Genomic DNA, 13,692 nt, shown 5'->3' on the forward strand with positions numbered 1-13,692 from the left:
AGGGAGTACAATACTATGCTTCCACTATGGGTTTACTAGATTTGGAGGTGAAAGTGACCACTTCTTCTCTTGAAAGTATGTAATATACTTTTTGGTATACCTAGATTCCAATGATTACACAGAGGTTAATTTAATTACATTTTATATAAGCATATATAAGCATCCAGCAAGTGCCATTATAATGCACCACACTGAATACAAACCAAGGAATGGGTTACTGAGTTGAATAAAATTTAATTGTTGCATTCCAGAAACTCATACTTGTGTATTTTAAAATCAGTATTCAATTCTTTCCTAAAACAAGAACTAGAAAGTGCTTTAAAGGCAAAAAAAATTTTTAAAGTGTATTTAAAATTTTTTTTTTGGTTTTTGGGTCACACTCAAAACTGGCATTTGAAGCCAGGGGTTACTACTCCTGGCTCTAGGCTCAGAAATTGCCCTTGGCAGGCTTGGGGGACCATATGGGATGCTGGGATTCGAACCACGACCTTCTGCATGCAAGGCAAATGCCTTACCTCCATGCTATCTCTCCAGCCACTTTTTACAAAATTTTTAATTTAATACGATTACTTTTTGGTTAAAAGACTTTTGGGCAGGTCCAAACACCAAACCTATCACCAGTGTCTGCATATCTCCATCAAAGACTCAGATGTCTTTTCTAGTCCCACCTTGTCTCCTTAGTAAAATCATTAAAAGTTTACTTATAATTTGGGCTATTTGCTTACAATGGTGTTGACTCTGAAGGTTTTGATATATATATATATATATATATACACACACACATATATATATATATATGTATGTATATTTACCACATTTCTATGCCAGTTTAATGACTAAGAACTTTACTGACCAATGTTCTATTTTACCTGAAGGCAAATTCTTCTCCAGAAATGGTTGAAGGCAATCTGAAATGTAAGTATATTGATCTGGGAGTGGGTCTGCCTCCTCAAGTTACATTATTTTCATACACAGAAATTTTCTGAACAGTAAATAGCATGATGGTTTAATTTCTTTTTTCAACATAATTTGTTAAACTGATATTATCAGTAGGTGAAAATATAGATTAAAACACTTTTCATTTTCAAAATTCCAAATATATCATCAGGCCTTATGCATAAGTTCAATTTACTAGGTATCACCAAAGGAAGTGGGAAAAGAGTCTTGAGTACTCTCCTAGAGAATCTTCACACAAGACCTCTGATAAATCTTTGTGATCTTATTTCATACTTGTTTCTTTATTATTTTACTATTTATTATTATTATTATTATTATTATTATTATTATTATTATTATTATTATTATTATTTTGGGGCCATGCCTTGTCATGCTCATAGGTTACTCATCACTCTTGCACTCAGGAATAACTCATGATGATACTTGGAGGACCATGTGGGAGACTGAATGTGGGTTGGCTACATGTAAGGCAAGCACCCATCCTGCTATACTATAGCTTTGACTCAAACTTCATACTTCTTTAAATAGGACTACTTTTGTTGGGCATTTGAAGCAAGTCTGTTTTTTTATTGAAATAATCTAAAATCATGGCCCATAACCATGAGATTATTAGGTTCTCTCTCTTTTGTTTTTGGGCCATACCCAGTGATACTCAGCAGTTACTCCTGGCTCTGCATTCAGGAGTTATACCTGGTGGTGCTCAAGGAACCATATGGCATACTGGAGATTGAACTCAGGTCAGCTGCATGTAAGTTAGGTGACCTACCTGCTGTGTTATTGCCCTGGTCCCAGGAATATTTTCTCTTAACTCTGGTTCTTGGTTGGGCAATTGGTGGAAATGAGAGGTCCACCAAAGGGAAACCATGGATATTTTCATCATGGATTAATGCCCATAGTTTTAGTCACAGTCTAAAGTGATAGCCTCTCAGCCCCTTTCCCTGCCTACACTACCCAATAAATTTGTACTTCTGGCTTCTGTGCTTCTCCTATAACACTTGACTCTAAAGCCCCAGCTGACTAGTTTTTTTTATATCAAGAAGTGTGGAGTTAAGATTTCTGAAAAATGTCAATTACCATTGCTCAGAGATATTTATGTCAGAATGTTAAAAGTGAGGGCTAAACGAAGCTGGAGAGATACTGGTAGTACAGTGGCTAAGACCCTTGCCTTGCACATGGCTGACCCAGGTTCGATCCCCAACATCCCATATCCAAGAGTAATTCTTGAGCACAGAATCAAGCATAACCCCTGAGCACTTCTGGGTGTGGCCTCCATCTCCCCACAAAAAAAAACTTGAGGTGGGGCCAGAGAGATGCACAGTGGTGTTTGCCTTACAAGCAGCCTATCCAGGACCTTAGGTGGTTGGTTTGAATCCTGGTATCCCATATGGTCCCCTATGCCTGCCAGGAGCTATTTCTGAGATATTCCTGAGATAGCCAGGAGTAACCCCTGAGCACCACCAGGTGTGGCCAAAAACCAAAATAAAATAAAATAAAATAAAAATAAAAATAAAAGAAACTTGAGGTAATTACATTTCGTAAGACATACTTTTGAAAAATCGATTTTCTATTACAATAACAATATCAAGAATTCTAAAAATACTGATGGTTTTGGTATAACATCAGGAATTAAAAATAGCATACCACAAAAAGACAAAACATTAAAGTCTTTGGCAATCAAAATCATAAAAACAACCCATGCTGATGTTGCAGTGAGGAGAAAATGGATTTATATTCAGAGAGAATATAACTTTTTAAGATTTCTTTTGGAGAGAGAAGGAAAGCAAAATTGTCTGCCAGAGAAGAAGACTTGGGGCAGGGCAAGACAGAAGGGAAACTAGGGTCATTGGTGGAGGGAAATGTGTACTGTTGAAGGGATTGGTGTTTGAACATTGTATGACTAAATTCAACCATCAACAACTTTGTGACTGTGTATCTTACAATGATTAAATAATAATAATATTAAAAGTTCCTGTAATCCCTTTGGAAAAGTAGTAGGTACTAAGTGGTTTTGTTGAAGATCCAAGAAGACTTCTAATTATGCTGAGTTTTATATCAACAATATAAATCTGTTCTAACCTTGAAAGTATATTTGTACATTCTTCTTTTTGAATATACCCTGAAAGAATAAGTTTTTTATTCTGAGAGAAAAGAAAAATTCTGAGACAAGTTGCTTTGTTGACTTACTCTCTTTTTTCCCTGATATTATTAGTCATACTTTTGAACTATTCTTTTTATTTCTATTAAAGTTGAAGACCTTTATCTACAAATAGCTTTTCAACAGAAGAGTCATAATATGTAATAAGAATGCCAGAATAGGTTAAAAAGCAGAAATGCCTAGGGTTTAGAGGGCCCAACATTCTTTTTCAATAGAAACCCAGAAATGTTCTCTGAGCATTCATTCTCTACATACTCCCTGTTTCTTTAAGAGAGATCTAAATAATGTCTGAAGGTCACAACATTCTAACCAGATTTATATTTTTGAAGTGGGGAAGGTCATTGCATTAAAGGAAAACAATAGTTCTGTTGTTTCCTAATTGATCTAACAATCACCCATGAGTATGGGAAAGCCATTCATTGTGAGCCCTTGGAAAGCTACATACTCTGAGTAGCAGGTTAGCTCTATGTCTGGTGTTTGAAAAAGCCTTTGATCTCCTTCAACTGAATGAAGAAAGACATGTAAGGTGCAATTTCCCCCTGCTAAAGTGGTACATGTGTAATGAAATGAAGAAAACCATCATGAAAAGTAAACGCTATGAGAAACAGCAGGTCTTTACCCACAAAGGTGTAGTTTCCCGAAGTGCACGACTTCCCTCCGCCAGCCCTGTGTGGTCCCTGCATAGTAGGTGCTACTCGGATGGTGCTCAGTGGAGCACAAGGAGCTGACATGACTGGTGCTGTGGTAGCAGAGGGGCAGAAGCAGGTGCCAGGTGGCTCCAAAGTCCCTGGAAAATTCCAGTCTCACTGGATCAGCAGATGAACTATCAGTTGAGCATCCAACATTGATCTGGAGGAAAAAGTTTAAAAAATAAAAGATATAAATTACGTCAGAGAAACAAGCCTCAAAATGATTCACCACTTCATTATTTTCCTGAGTCTGTTTTTCTGGGAACTGTCTTTTTGAAATAATGAACACAGTCAATTTCTGTTTTGCCTGAGTAATATCATATATTATCTTTAAATAGTTTCTTTTTTCATAAAGACTCTCAAAGGACCTCATAAAATTTTTATTTTTCTTTACATGATTAAGAAAATTCAGAAGTGAGTAAAGGAGAAACTGGCACAGAATTGCAATTTTGCCTTGGTCCTTTAATAGCCCGCTATGCCAATTGTTATGAAAAGACTCCTTAATTTTAACCATTAATTCTACCTCCTCCAATCTGCCAAAGCAGAAAAACTTAATTTCTTTTTGTAATGCTTTCCAAACAGTTGGAAAAGATCTTGTAGGAAAAATATTCAGCATGTATTCACTATGAAAACCAAATTTTCTTGGTACAGGAAGAGCCAAACAGACTTTTAATTTTTAATAGAGGTCACCAGAGCTCTTCAGGCTACATCTAAAAGTACTGAGGGAACATGATGACACACAGGACATGTGTAGTATCAAGAACTCTGAAGATGTTTGGCATGTGCTCAATCAATAAGTTATATAAATAATAATATAAAATTAGAAAATATAACAGAAAGTTGAAAATAGAATCAGAAAAATTTCTCCACTGAGGCATTTTTTGTTCTCTGACTTTTTGAAATGCAAAGAGAAAAGTCTAACTTTGAGAACGGAGAAAGTAAAGGAAATACGGCAAATTATGTGGAAGTAAGATGGCCTAAAATTTGCTATGGATATCAATTATGAAACAAGGACCTTTGAAAATTAATATTGTTTTATTTTTTGGATTATTCCAAACAAGTGTAAGCAGAGATGAACAGATGGGAGTATATTAAGCTGAGAAGCTTCTGTACCTCAAAGGAAATAGTGCTCAGGATACAAGAGCCACCCACTGAGTGGGAGAAACTATACACCCAATACCCATCAGATAAGGAGCTAATATCCAAAATATACAAGGGATATATATGATGGGACTTTACAAGAAAAAAAAATCTCATCCCATCAAAAAATGGGGAGAAGAAATGAACAGACACTTTGTTAAACAAGAAATACAAATGGCCAAAAGGCACATGAAAAAAATGCTCCACATCACTGATTATCAGGGAGATGCAAATCAAAACAACTATGAGGTACCATCTCATGCCACAGAGATTGGCGCACATCACAAAGAATGAGAACAAGCAGTGCTGGTGGGAATGTGGATAGAAAGAAACTCTTATTCACTGCTGGTGGGAATGCCGTCTAGTTCAACCTTTATGGAAAATGATACAGGATTGCTCCAAAAACTGGAAATTGAGCTCCCATGCGATCCAGCTATACTACTTCTAGGAATATACCCTAGGAACACACACACACACACACACACACACACACACACACACACACACACACACACACACACCAATACAAAAATACCTTCCTTACACCTATATTCATTGCAGTGCTATTCACAATAGCCAGACTCTGGAAACAACCAAGATGCCCTTTAACAGATGAATGGCTAAAGGGTCTCAAACTCGTGGCCCGCGGGCCTCTAATGGCCCTCCGTACAGCATTTTGTGGTCCAGCCCTAGAGGAATTTTGTTTTGTTTTGTTTTAGTTGTTTGGGCCACACCCCCCAATGTTCAAGGCTTACTACTGACTTTGCACTCAAGGATCACTCCGACTTTGCCTCCTGTGGCCTGCAGGTAAATTGAGTTTGAGACCCCTGGCCGCTAAAGAAACTGCTGTACATATACACAATGGAATATTATGCAAGTCATCAGGAGAGATGAAGTCATGAAATTTTCCTATACATGGATGTGCATGGAATCTATTATGCTGAGTGAAATAAGCCAGAGGGAGAGAGATAGACACAGAATAGTCTCGCTCACCTATGGATTTTAGAAAAATAAAAGACATTTTTGCAATAATCCTCAGAGACAAAGAGAGGAGGGCTGGAAGGTCCAGCTTGTAACATGAAGCTCACCACAAAGAGTGGTGAGTGCAGTTAGAGAAATAACTACATTGAGAACTATCATAACAAAGTGAATGAATTAGGGAAGTAGAAAGTCTGTCTAGAGTATAGATGGGAGTGAGGTGGGAGGAGGGAGATTTGGGACATAGGTGATGGGAATGTTGCACTAGTGAAGAAGTTGTTCTTTATATGACTGAAACCCAACTACAATCATATTTGTAATCAAAGTGTTTAAATAAAAATATTAAAAAAGAAAATTAATATTGCTGAACACTGGCATAATGTCAATTAGTTCTTCTGATTTTAGCTAAATTTTTGAAATTATACATAAAGGTCTATTTCTCCTTTTTTTTTTAATTTTTTTTTTATTTAAACACCTTGATTACATACATGATTGTGTTTGGGTTTCAGTCATAAAAGGAACACCACCCATCACCAGTGCAACATTCCCATCACCCAAGTCCCAAATCTCCCTCCTCCCCACCCAACCCCCGCCTGTACCCTAAACAGGCTCTACATTTCCCTCATACATTCTCAATATTAGGACAGTTCAAAATGTAGTTATTTCTCTAACTAAACTCATCACTCTTTGTGGTGAGCTTCCTGAGGTGAGCTGGAACTTCCAGCTCTTTTCTCTTTTGTGTCTGAAAATTATTATTACAAGGGTGTCTTTCATTTTTCTTAAAACCCATAGATGAGTGAGACCATTCTGCGTTTTTCTCTCTCTCTCTGACTTATTTCACTCAGCATAATAGATTCCATGTACATCCATGTATAGGAAAATTTCATGACTTCATCTCTCCTGACAGCTGCATAATATTCCATTGTGTATATGTACCACAGTTTCTTTAGCCATTCGTCTGTTGAAGGGCATCTTGGTTGTTTCCAGAGTCTTGCTATGGTAAATAGAGCTGCAATGAATATAGGTGTAAGGAAGGGGTTTTTGTATTGTATTTTTGTGTTCCTAGGGTATATTCCTAACATCATGTACAAAGGTAAAATCCAAATGGATTAAAGACCTCGATATCAGCCCCAAAACCATAAGATATATAGAACAGCACATAGGCAAAACACTACAGGACATTACAGGCATCTTCAAGGAGGAAACTGCACTCTCCAAGCAAGTGAAAGCAGAGATTAACAGATGGGAATATATTAAGCTGAGAAGCTTCTGCACCTCAAAGGAAATAGTGCCCAGGATACAAGAGCCACCCACTGAGTGGGAGAAACTATTCACCCAATACCCATCAGATAAGGGGCTAATCTCCAAAATATACAAGGCACTGACAGAACTTACAAGAAAAAAACATCTAACCCCATCAAAAAATGGGGAGAAGAAATGAACAGACACTTTGACAAAGAAGAAATACGCATGGCCAAAAGACACATGAAAAAATGTTCCACATCACTAATCATCAGGGAGATGCAAATCAAAACAACGATGAGATACCACCTCACACCCCAGAGAATGGCACACATCACAAAGAATGAGAATAAACAGTGTTGGCGGGGATGTGGAGAGAAAGGAACTCTTATCCACTGCTGGTGGGAATGCTGTTTAGTTCAACCTTTATGGAAAGCGATATGGAGATTCCTCCAAAAACTGGAAATCGAGCTCCCATACGATCCAGCTATACCACTTCTCCTTTTTTTTTTAACTTTTATTTTCTTTTTGATTTTGGGCCACATCCGGTGACGCTCAGGAGTTACTTCTGGCTATGCACTCAGAAATCACTCCTGGCATGGGGGACCATATGGGACGCTGGGGATCGAACTGAGGTCCGACCTGGGTCAGCCGCGTGCAAGGCAAATGCCCTACCGCTGCGTCATTGCTCTTGCCCCAGAAAGGTTTATTTCTTTTTTCTGGGGTGGGCCACACCCGTTTAATGCTCAGGGGTTACTCCTGGCTAAGCGCTCAGAAATCGCCCCTGGCTTGGGGGGACCATATGGGATGCCGGGGTTTCGAACTGTGGTCCTTCCTTGGCTAGCGCTTGCAAGGCAGACACCTTACCTCTAGCGCCACCTCTCTGCCCCCGGTTTATTTCTTTTACATCATTAATTTGCTTTCTTGAAAATTATAAGGAGCTTATGAATATTAATGATATACAAGGAAATACATTTAAAATTACAATGCTACTATGGTATATAGACTGGGGATTTGGTTCAATGGTAGAACTCTTATCTCAGATTTATAAGGTTCTCGGTTTGAGCCACAGAACTACAAAACAATGAAACAAAAAATAGTTTTTTCCTAGTATAATCTTATGTGTAACATATGTACATATAAGTATTGTATAAGTAAATGTTCTAGCAAGGTATACCATAGTTAGATTGACCAACATTTTAAGTGACAGATAATTATAAAATTATATTAAAATATTTACATCGGGGATTTTGGGTCAGATCTAGTGGCACTTAGGGTTTATTCTTGACCATGTACTCAAAGATCAGTTCTATGGGTATGGGGGACATATGAGGTACTGGAAATCAAATCTGGATCAATCATGTGTAAACTCCCTGTTCTTTTCTCTATTGCTTCAGGTCACTGCTTTCCTCCATTTCTGTAATGATTATTAGAATTTATTTCCACAATTTTTCATTATAGTAGATGGTAAGATTGTATCATAAATAAAGGACAAAAATTTAGTAATATAACTTTTATGAATATTGGATTCTGCTCATAAAATCAAATTATATTAAACAACTTTCTCTTTGCATAAAAATGGAAAGTCATAATGCACAAAATTATTTGGGATTTTTTAAATTTTTCTAGATTTTTTTGTCCAAGAAAAAATGTAAAGCATTTCTAATAGAACAAAGTACCTCAAATTGTATGATGGTGTTTTCATTCACATTCAGGTCACGAGTGATAATAGAATGCTCTCCAACTTCATTGGAAACAAACACCATAGCGGAATCTTCCTCACTATAAGGTAAGAAAGTATGAAATTCATCTTGGCAAAATTTCACTGTGATTTGCATAGAATAGGGATTTGTTTGCAATTCCTCAAACACTTACGGTGCTCCCTTTGAAGAATATGGGCAATAGAGTCCAATGTTACCACCAGGATAGAAAAACCAATTGTCTTCTCTGGGTCCAAAGTCAAAAGTATCCAGAAGCATTACAGGGTTGTTTAGATTATTTCCATCAATGATAAAGTCATCAATAATCCAGATTTCTTCTTTCTTACCTAAAACATTTTAGGTAAAATAACATTTTAGATAAAGTAAGTTTTTGCAATTAAAAAAGCAGATGAATATTTTTGCTCAGTGGAAGAAAGTAGAGGAAAAGTCTAAAGGAACTCATTAACAACATGTAAATACAGTTATTGTATATCAAGAATTCTAAACTAGATGGCAATATTTGCAGTTAATAAGTACAAAAAGAGAAGTTTTCAATCACATTGATCAAACATGGAATGGCCTCACTTTTTTTCAGGAAGCTGAGAAAGAGCCTGTGTAATATGTTGCCCTTTGCATATTGGCCAATAAAGTACCTGATGTCTACTTTTATTTAACTGAGAAATAATAGAAGAAAATACTGTTATATAATACTTAATTATTTTTCTCCTTCGTGTACTTCTCAAAATTTGTATGCTTATATAAAGATGGAAATATATAGAAAACTAGTAAAATAATTCCTTAGGCTGTCATTTATTTGGATTCAGAGCTTTAGATTGGACGTTTAAAGGAAATATTATAGAACAGAAAATAAGGCAAATACAAGTTGCTTTTACAAAACACTTTTTGGGCAAACTAGAAAACAATACCTTACTAGGCCAAAAAAAAAAAAAAAAGAATGTGCCATGATTCTCTGGGATTAATTCTGCACTACTTTTAATACAATTCTTATAAAAAATGAAAAAGGATGTGTAGGGCTAGAGAGGTAGTACAGCAGGTGGCATCCAATATGATTTCCCAAGCCTGTCAGGATTGATTCTGAACTACAGAACCAGGTGTACCTCCTGAGCATCTTTGGGTATGGCCACCCATAAAAACCAAATGAATGTGCAATAGTTTTTTTTTTTGTTTGTTTTGTTTTGTTTTGCAAAAATCAAATGAACCTGTAGAAATAACCTGATGTATTAGATGAAGTCACACATCTCTCTGTCTCTCTCAAATACTGTTATTATTCTAGAAATTATCTTTCCTTTATGTATTTGTGAAGAAGCTGTATAAATGATGAAAAAAGCAATAAAAAAAAGATTTTTCTGAAAGAATAATAAAAAAAAATGATGAAAAAAGGAGCTGGAGAGATAGCATGGAGGTAGAGCATTTGCCTTGACTGTAGAGGAAAGGTGGTTTGAATCCCGGCATCCCATATGGTCTTCGTGCCTGCTAGATGCGATTTCTGAGTATCAAGCCAAGGGTAACTGAGCAATGCCGGGTGTGACCCAAAAACCAAAAAAAAAAAAAAAAGATGAAAAAGATGAAAAAAAATTCAGCTATGCATTCCAAATATAACTTAAAGGAAGACAAAGACCCTCTGGACTATAAAAATGCTTTAAATATATATTTATGACTCAGAGAGATAGTCTGGGGCTAAGGTGCTTGCTATACATGTATTGATCTGGTTTGAGCCTGAGTCCTGACAGAAGTAATCCTTCCACACAGAATCAGGGATCTTTATACATGCCAAAAGAATCCCTTTCATTTCATGTTTAAAAAGATTATTTGTTTTCTGTTTAAAAAAGTTAAAATTCTTATTCTTATTATTAGTATTAGTATTAGTAGTAGTTTGGTTTTAGAGCTAATATCCAGCAGTCAGCAGTGCTCAGGATTTACTCCCAGTGCTCAGGGCTTACTCCTGTCTTTGCATTCAGGCATCACTCCTGGCAAACTTGGAAAAGCTGTATTAGAGTTGGCCATGTGCAAAACAAACACCCTACCTTCTGTACTATCAGCTAGGTCCTAAAATAATTTTATTTTTGACTTATTATTTATGAAGGAAGTAGAATAATTAAGTTTTAGATATGATGGTACATTTGTCATATAAATTTCTCCGTTACTTCTGCAAAGAAACTGCTTAATGTGATAGCTTCATGCTTACTTCAGCCATTACATGCATGATTTTGTAGTCTCATATTTTATATTTTCTAGTTAATAGAAATATGGGAAGCAATAAAACATAAATTTGTAAGTTAATTTTATGTAACTGTTACCCTCATCCTCCATTCTTTATAACCTTACCTGCTAGTAAGACCTGCCCATTTCTGGGAGGGGTCTTTAGGTTTGCCTGAGGGGCAGGAAGCGGATTGATTGGGAGATTGGAAGAGACTCAGCAGCAGGAGAAGAGATGGCTGAAAGAGGTTGGATGTCAGGGCTGACTATGAACCCAGCGTAAAAGGCTTAAGCTTAGGAGCCACAATGTGGTGGCCAGGATTTGAATAAAGCTGATGTCTCCTGAAACCTGACTGATGTGAGTCTTCCTCGCCACCACCCTGAACCCTCAGAACCACCAGCTAAAGGGGCTTGGAGGCCTGTGGCCTGGGCTGGAGGAGAAAGGTCTCACCCTCCATCCATCACCATCCAGCCCCATCCGGGCCTGTTATTCAACATGTAACCACTTGAAAATGATATTAAATTATATATTTACTATAACTTATCACTGAAGCAAGCATGTGATAAGAATATTCTACCCAAGGCATTGTTCCCTAATGTAAGTTCCTTTCACTTTGTGATGGCTATTATGTTGTTCTTTCTCCCTAATGAAATATCACACTCAGAAGAACTATGTATTCCTAAAAGAATTCAGCAAAAATTACAACTGCTGGTGCCTAATGGTAATGTTGTGTTAATTTTTTAAATCTTTAGCTCTCTGAGAAAACTCAATTTTATCTACGTTGTCAACAGTACTTATGAGTCAAGTACGGAGTGAAGATAAAGATATAAAAAGTTAAATACTCAGTACCGAAGCGAAGGCACAGCAGTAGGGCGTTTGCCTTTCACATGGCTGATCCAGAACGGACCTCAGTTAGAACCACGGCATCCCATATAATCCCCCAAACCAGGAGCGATTTCTGAGCGCATAGCCAGGAGTAACCCCAGCACATCACTGGGTGTGGCCCAAAAACAAAACAAAAAAGTTAAATACTTATTTAGATTTATCAAAAGTGAAGCACACTGAAGGTATGTGTGGATAGTTAAGTCACAAAAGTGACAAACACTTCTACTCTTAGAAACAAACACATTTGTATTCCGTGATCAGTTCAATTCGAACATGTGTCTTTTACCATTATTATATGGCTGCCAGAGTCTGAATCTTGTAGCGTTGGTTTGGGCAGTGTAGGACAAGGGAACATTAATGAAAAGTATGCTGGTTGTTTGAGGGAAGTAAAATTCATCCATTAGGTGCCAAGTGATTCCCCCGTTGATGGAGAATTGTAATAGAATAGAGTGAGACCTGTCTGGAGTACCTAGAAAAAAAGATTACACATATAAAAATGTGTTGTGATAAAAAATGGTTACAAGGTATGCTCTTAGACTATACTTTTGATATCAATGCATAAGTAAACTTCTATTCTCATAGAGTGCTAACAGCCCAAATGTTTCAGAGAAAACTTAAAAATTGTGACAAATAGGGCTTTCTGTTTGAGTATATCTCAACACATACCCCAAACCTTAAAATTTCAAACAACCATAATCCTAGATATAAATATATGACATTTTGCATTTTATAAAATATTGCATCAAAACATTTATTTTACAAGCATCATAATTTTACAAGAAGTCAGGTATTTTCATTTTATGATACGTACAAAAATTTACTTTAAAAGCCATTACATTTAAATGGCATTATTTGTCAAGAAAGCTATGTGATTACTATAAACAGTAAAATGGCAAAGAACTGTCTTTTGAGAGTTCACATCTATAATAAAAACACCAATTTCTTCATAAAGTTAAAATTTTAAATTTGAATTTCTCATAGTGAGATATCACAGTGAAGGATTGAGACATGTTGATAAATTTAACTACCATAGAACTAGTATGATAATTATATGAAATTATAACAAAATCAGAAGTTATCTTCTATTAAATGAGTTTACATACTGGAAGAACACTTTTGAACAAATATGTATTTATATAGATGCTAGTCTTTCCAAAACTTAAGTATGGGCCTCAAATAATTTATTTTTATGAAAGAGAATTATAGTAATTTTTAATCATAATTCTGGATGATTTGTAATATAGAAAATTACTATAAATTTTTCTTACAGTAAAAAAGGAATTTTCTTGGAGTAATAAATTAATACCGCTAAAATGACTTACCTTTTGCTATAAATCTAAGGGAAAACTGGACATATATAGTATTGGTACAGTCTAGATCTCTTGAAATAAGCATCCTCAGTCCTTCCTAAAAATAAAAATATACATGTTAAGAAATCTTCATTTACAGGGGCTGGAGCAATAGGTAGGATCTTGGCCTTGCATGCATCCAGACCCCAGTTCAATTCCTGGCTTCTCATATGATCCTTGAGTCTGCTAGGAGTGATTCCTGAGCTCAGAGCTAAGAATAATCCATGAACACTGCTAGGTGTGGCCCCTCCTCCCCCCAAAAAATATTCATTTACAAAATTGTTCTCCTTTGGTTTTTATGTAGCTCATTCACATTACCTAAAGAATGAATACAAATAATTAATGACTAAAATCCAATATTTGGTTCACTTTTTTTTTT

At 36.2% G+C, this 13,692-nt stretch overlaps 1 protein-coding gene across 1 annotated transcript in view; it reads right to left on the minus strand.

Annotated features, from left to right (window-relative positions):
* RELN (reelin) overlaps positions 1-13,692 on the minus strand; it is a 548,597-nt gene that overhangs the window by 79,306 nt on the left and 455,599 nt on the right. Inside the window, exons 37-41 of the mRNA XM_049783824.1 lie at positions 13,287-13,371; positions 12,251-12,433; positions 9,037-9,208; positions 8,841-8,943; positions 3,732-3,961 (exon numbers count right to left, since the gene is read on the minus strand). Of these exons, the coding sequence (XP_049639781.1) occupies positions 3,732-3,961; positions 8,841-8,943; positions 9,037-9,208; positions 12,251-12,433; positions 13,287-13,371 (773 nt within the window). The remainder of the gene's footprint in view (positions 1-3,731; positions 3,962-8,840; positions 8,944-9,036; positions 9,209-12,250; positions 12,434-13,286; positions 13,372-13,692) is intronic.

This window comes from Suncus etruscus, chromosome 1 (assembly GCF_024139225.1).
Source record: "Suncus etruscus isolate mSunEtr1 chromosome 1, mSunEtr1.pri.cur, whole genome shotgun sequence".
Taxonomy (NCBI): Eukaryota; Metazoa; Chordata; class Mammalia; order Eulipotyphla; family Soricidae; genus Suncus; species Suncus etruscus.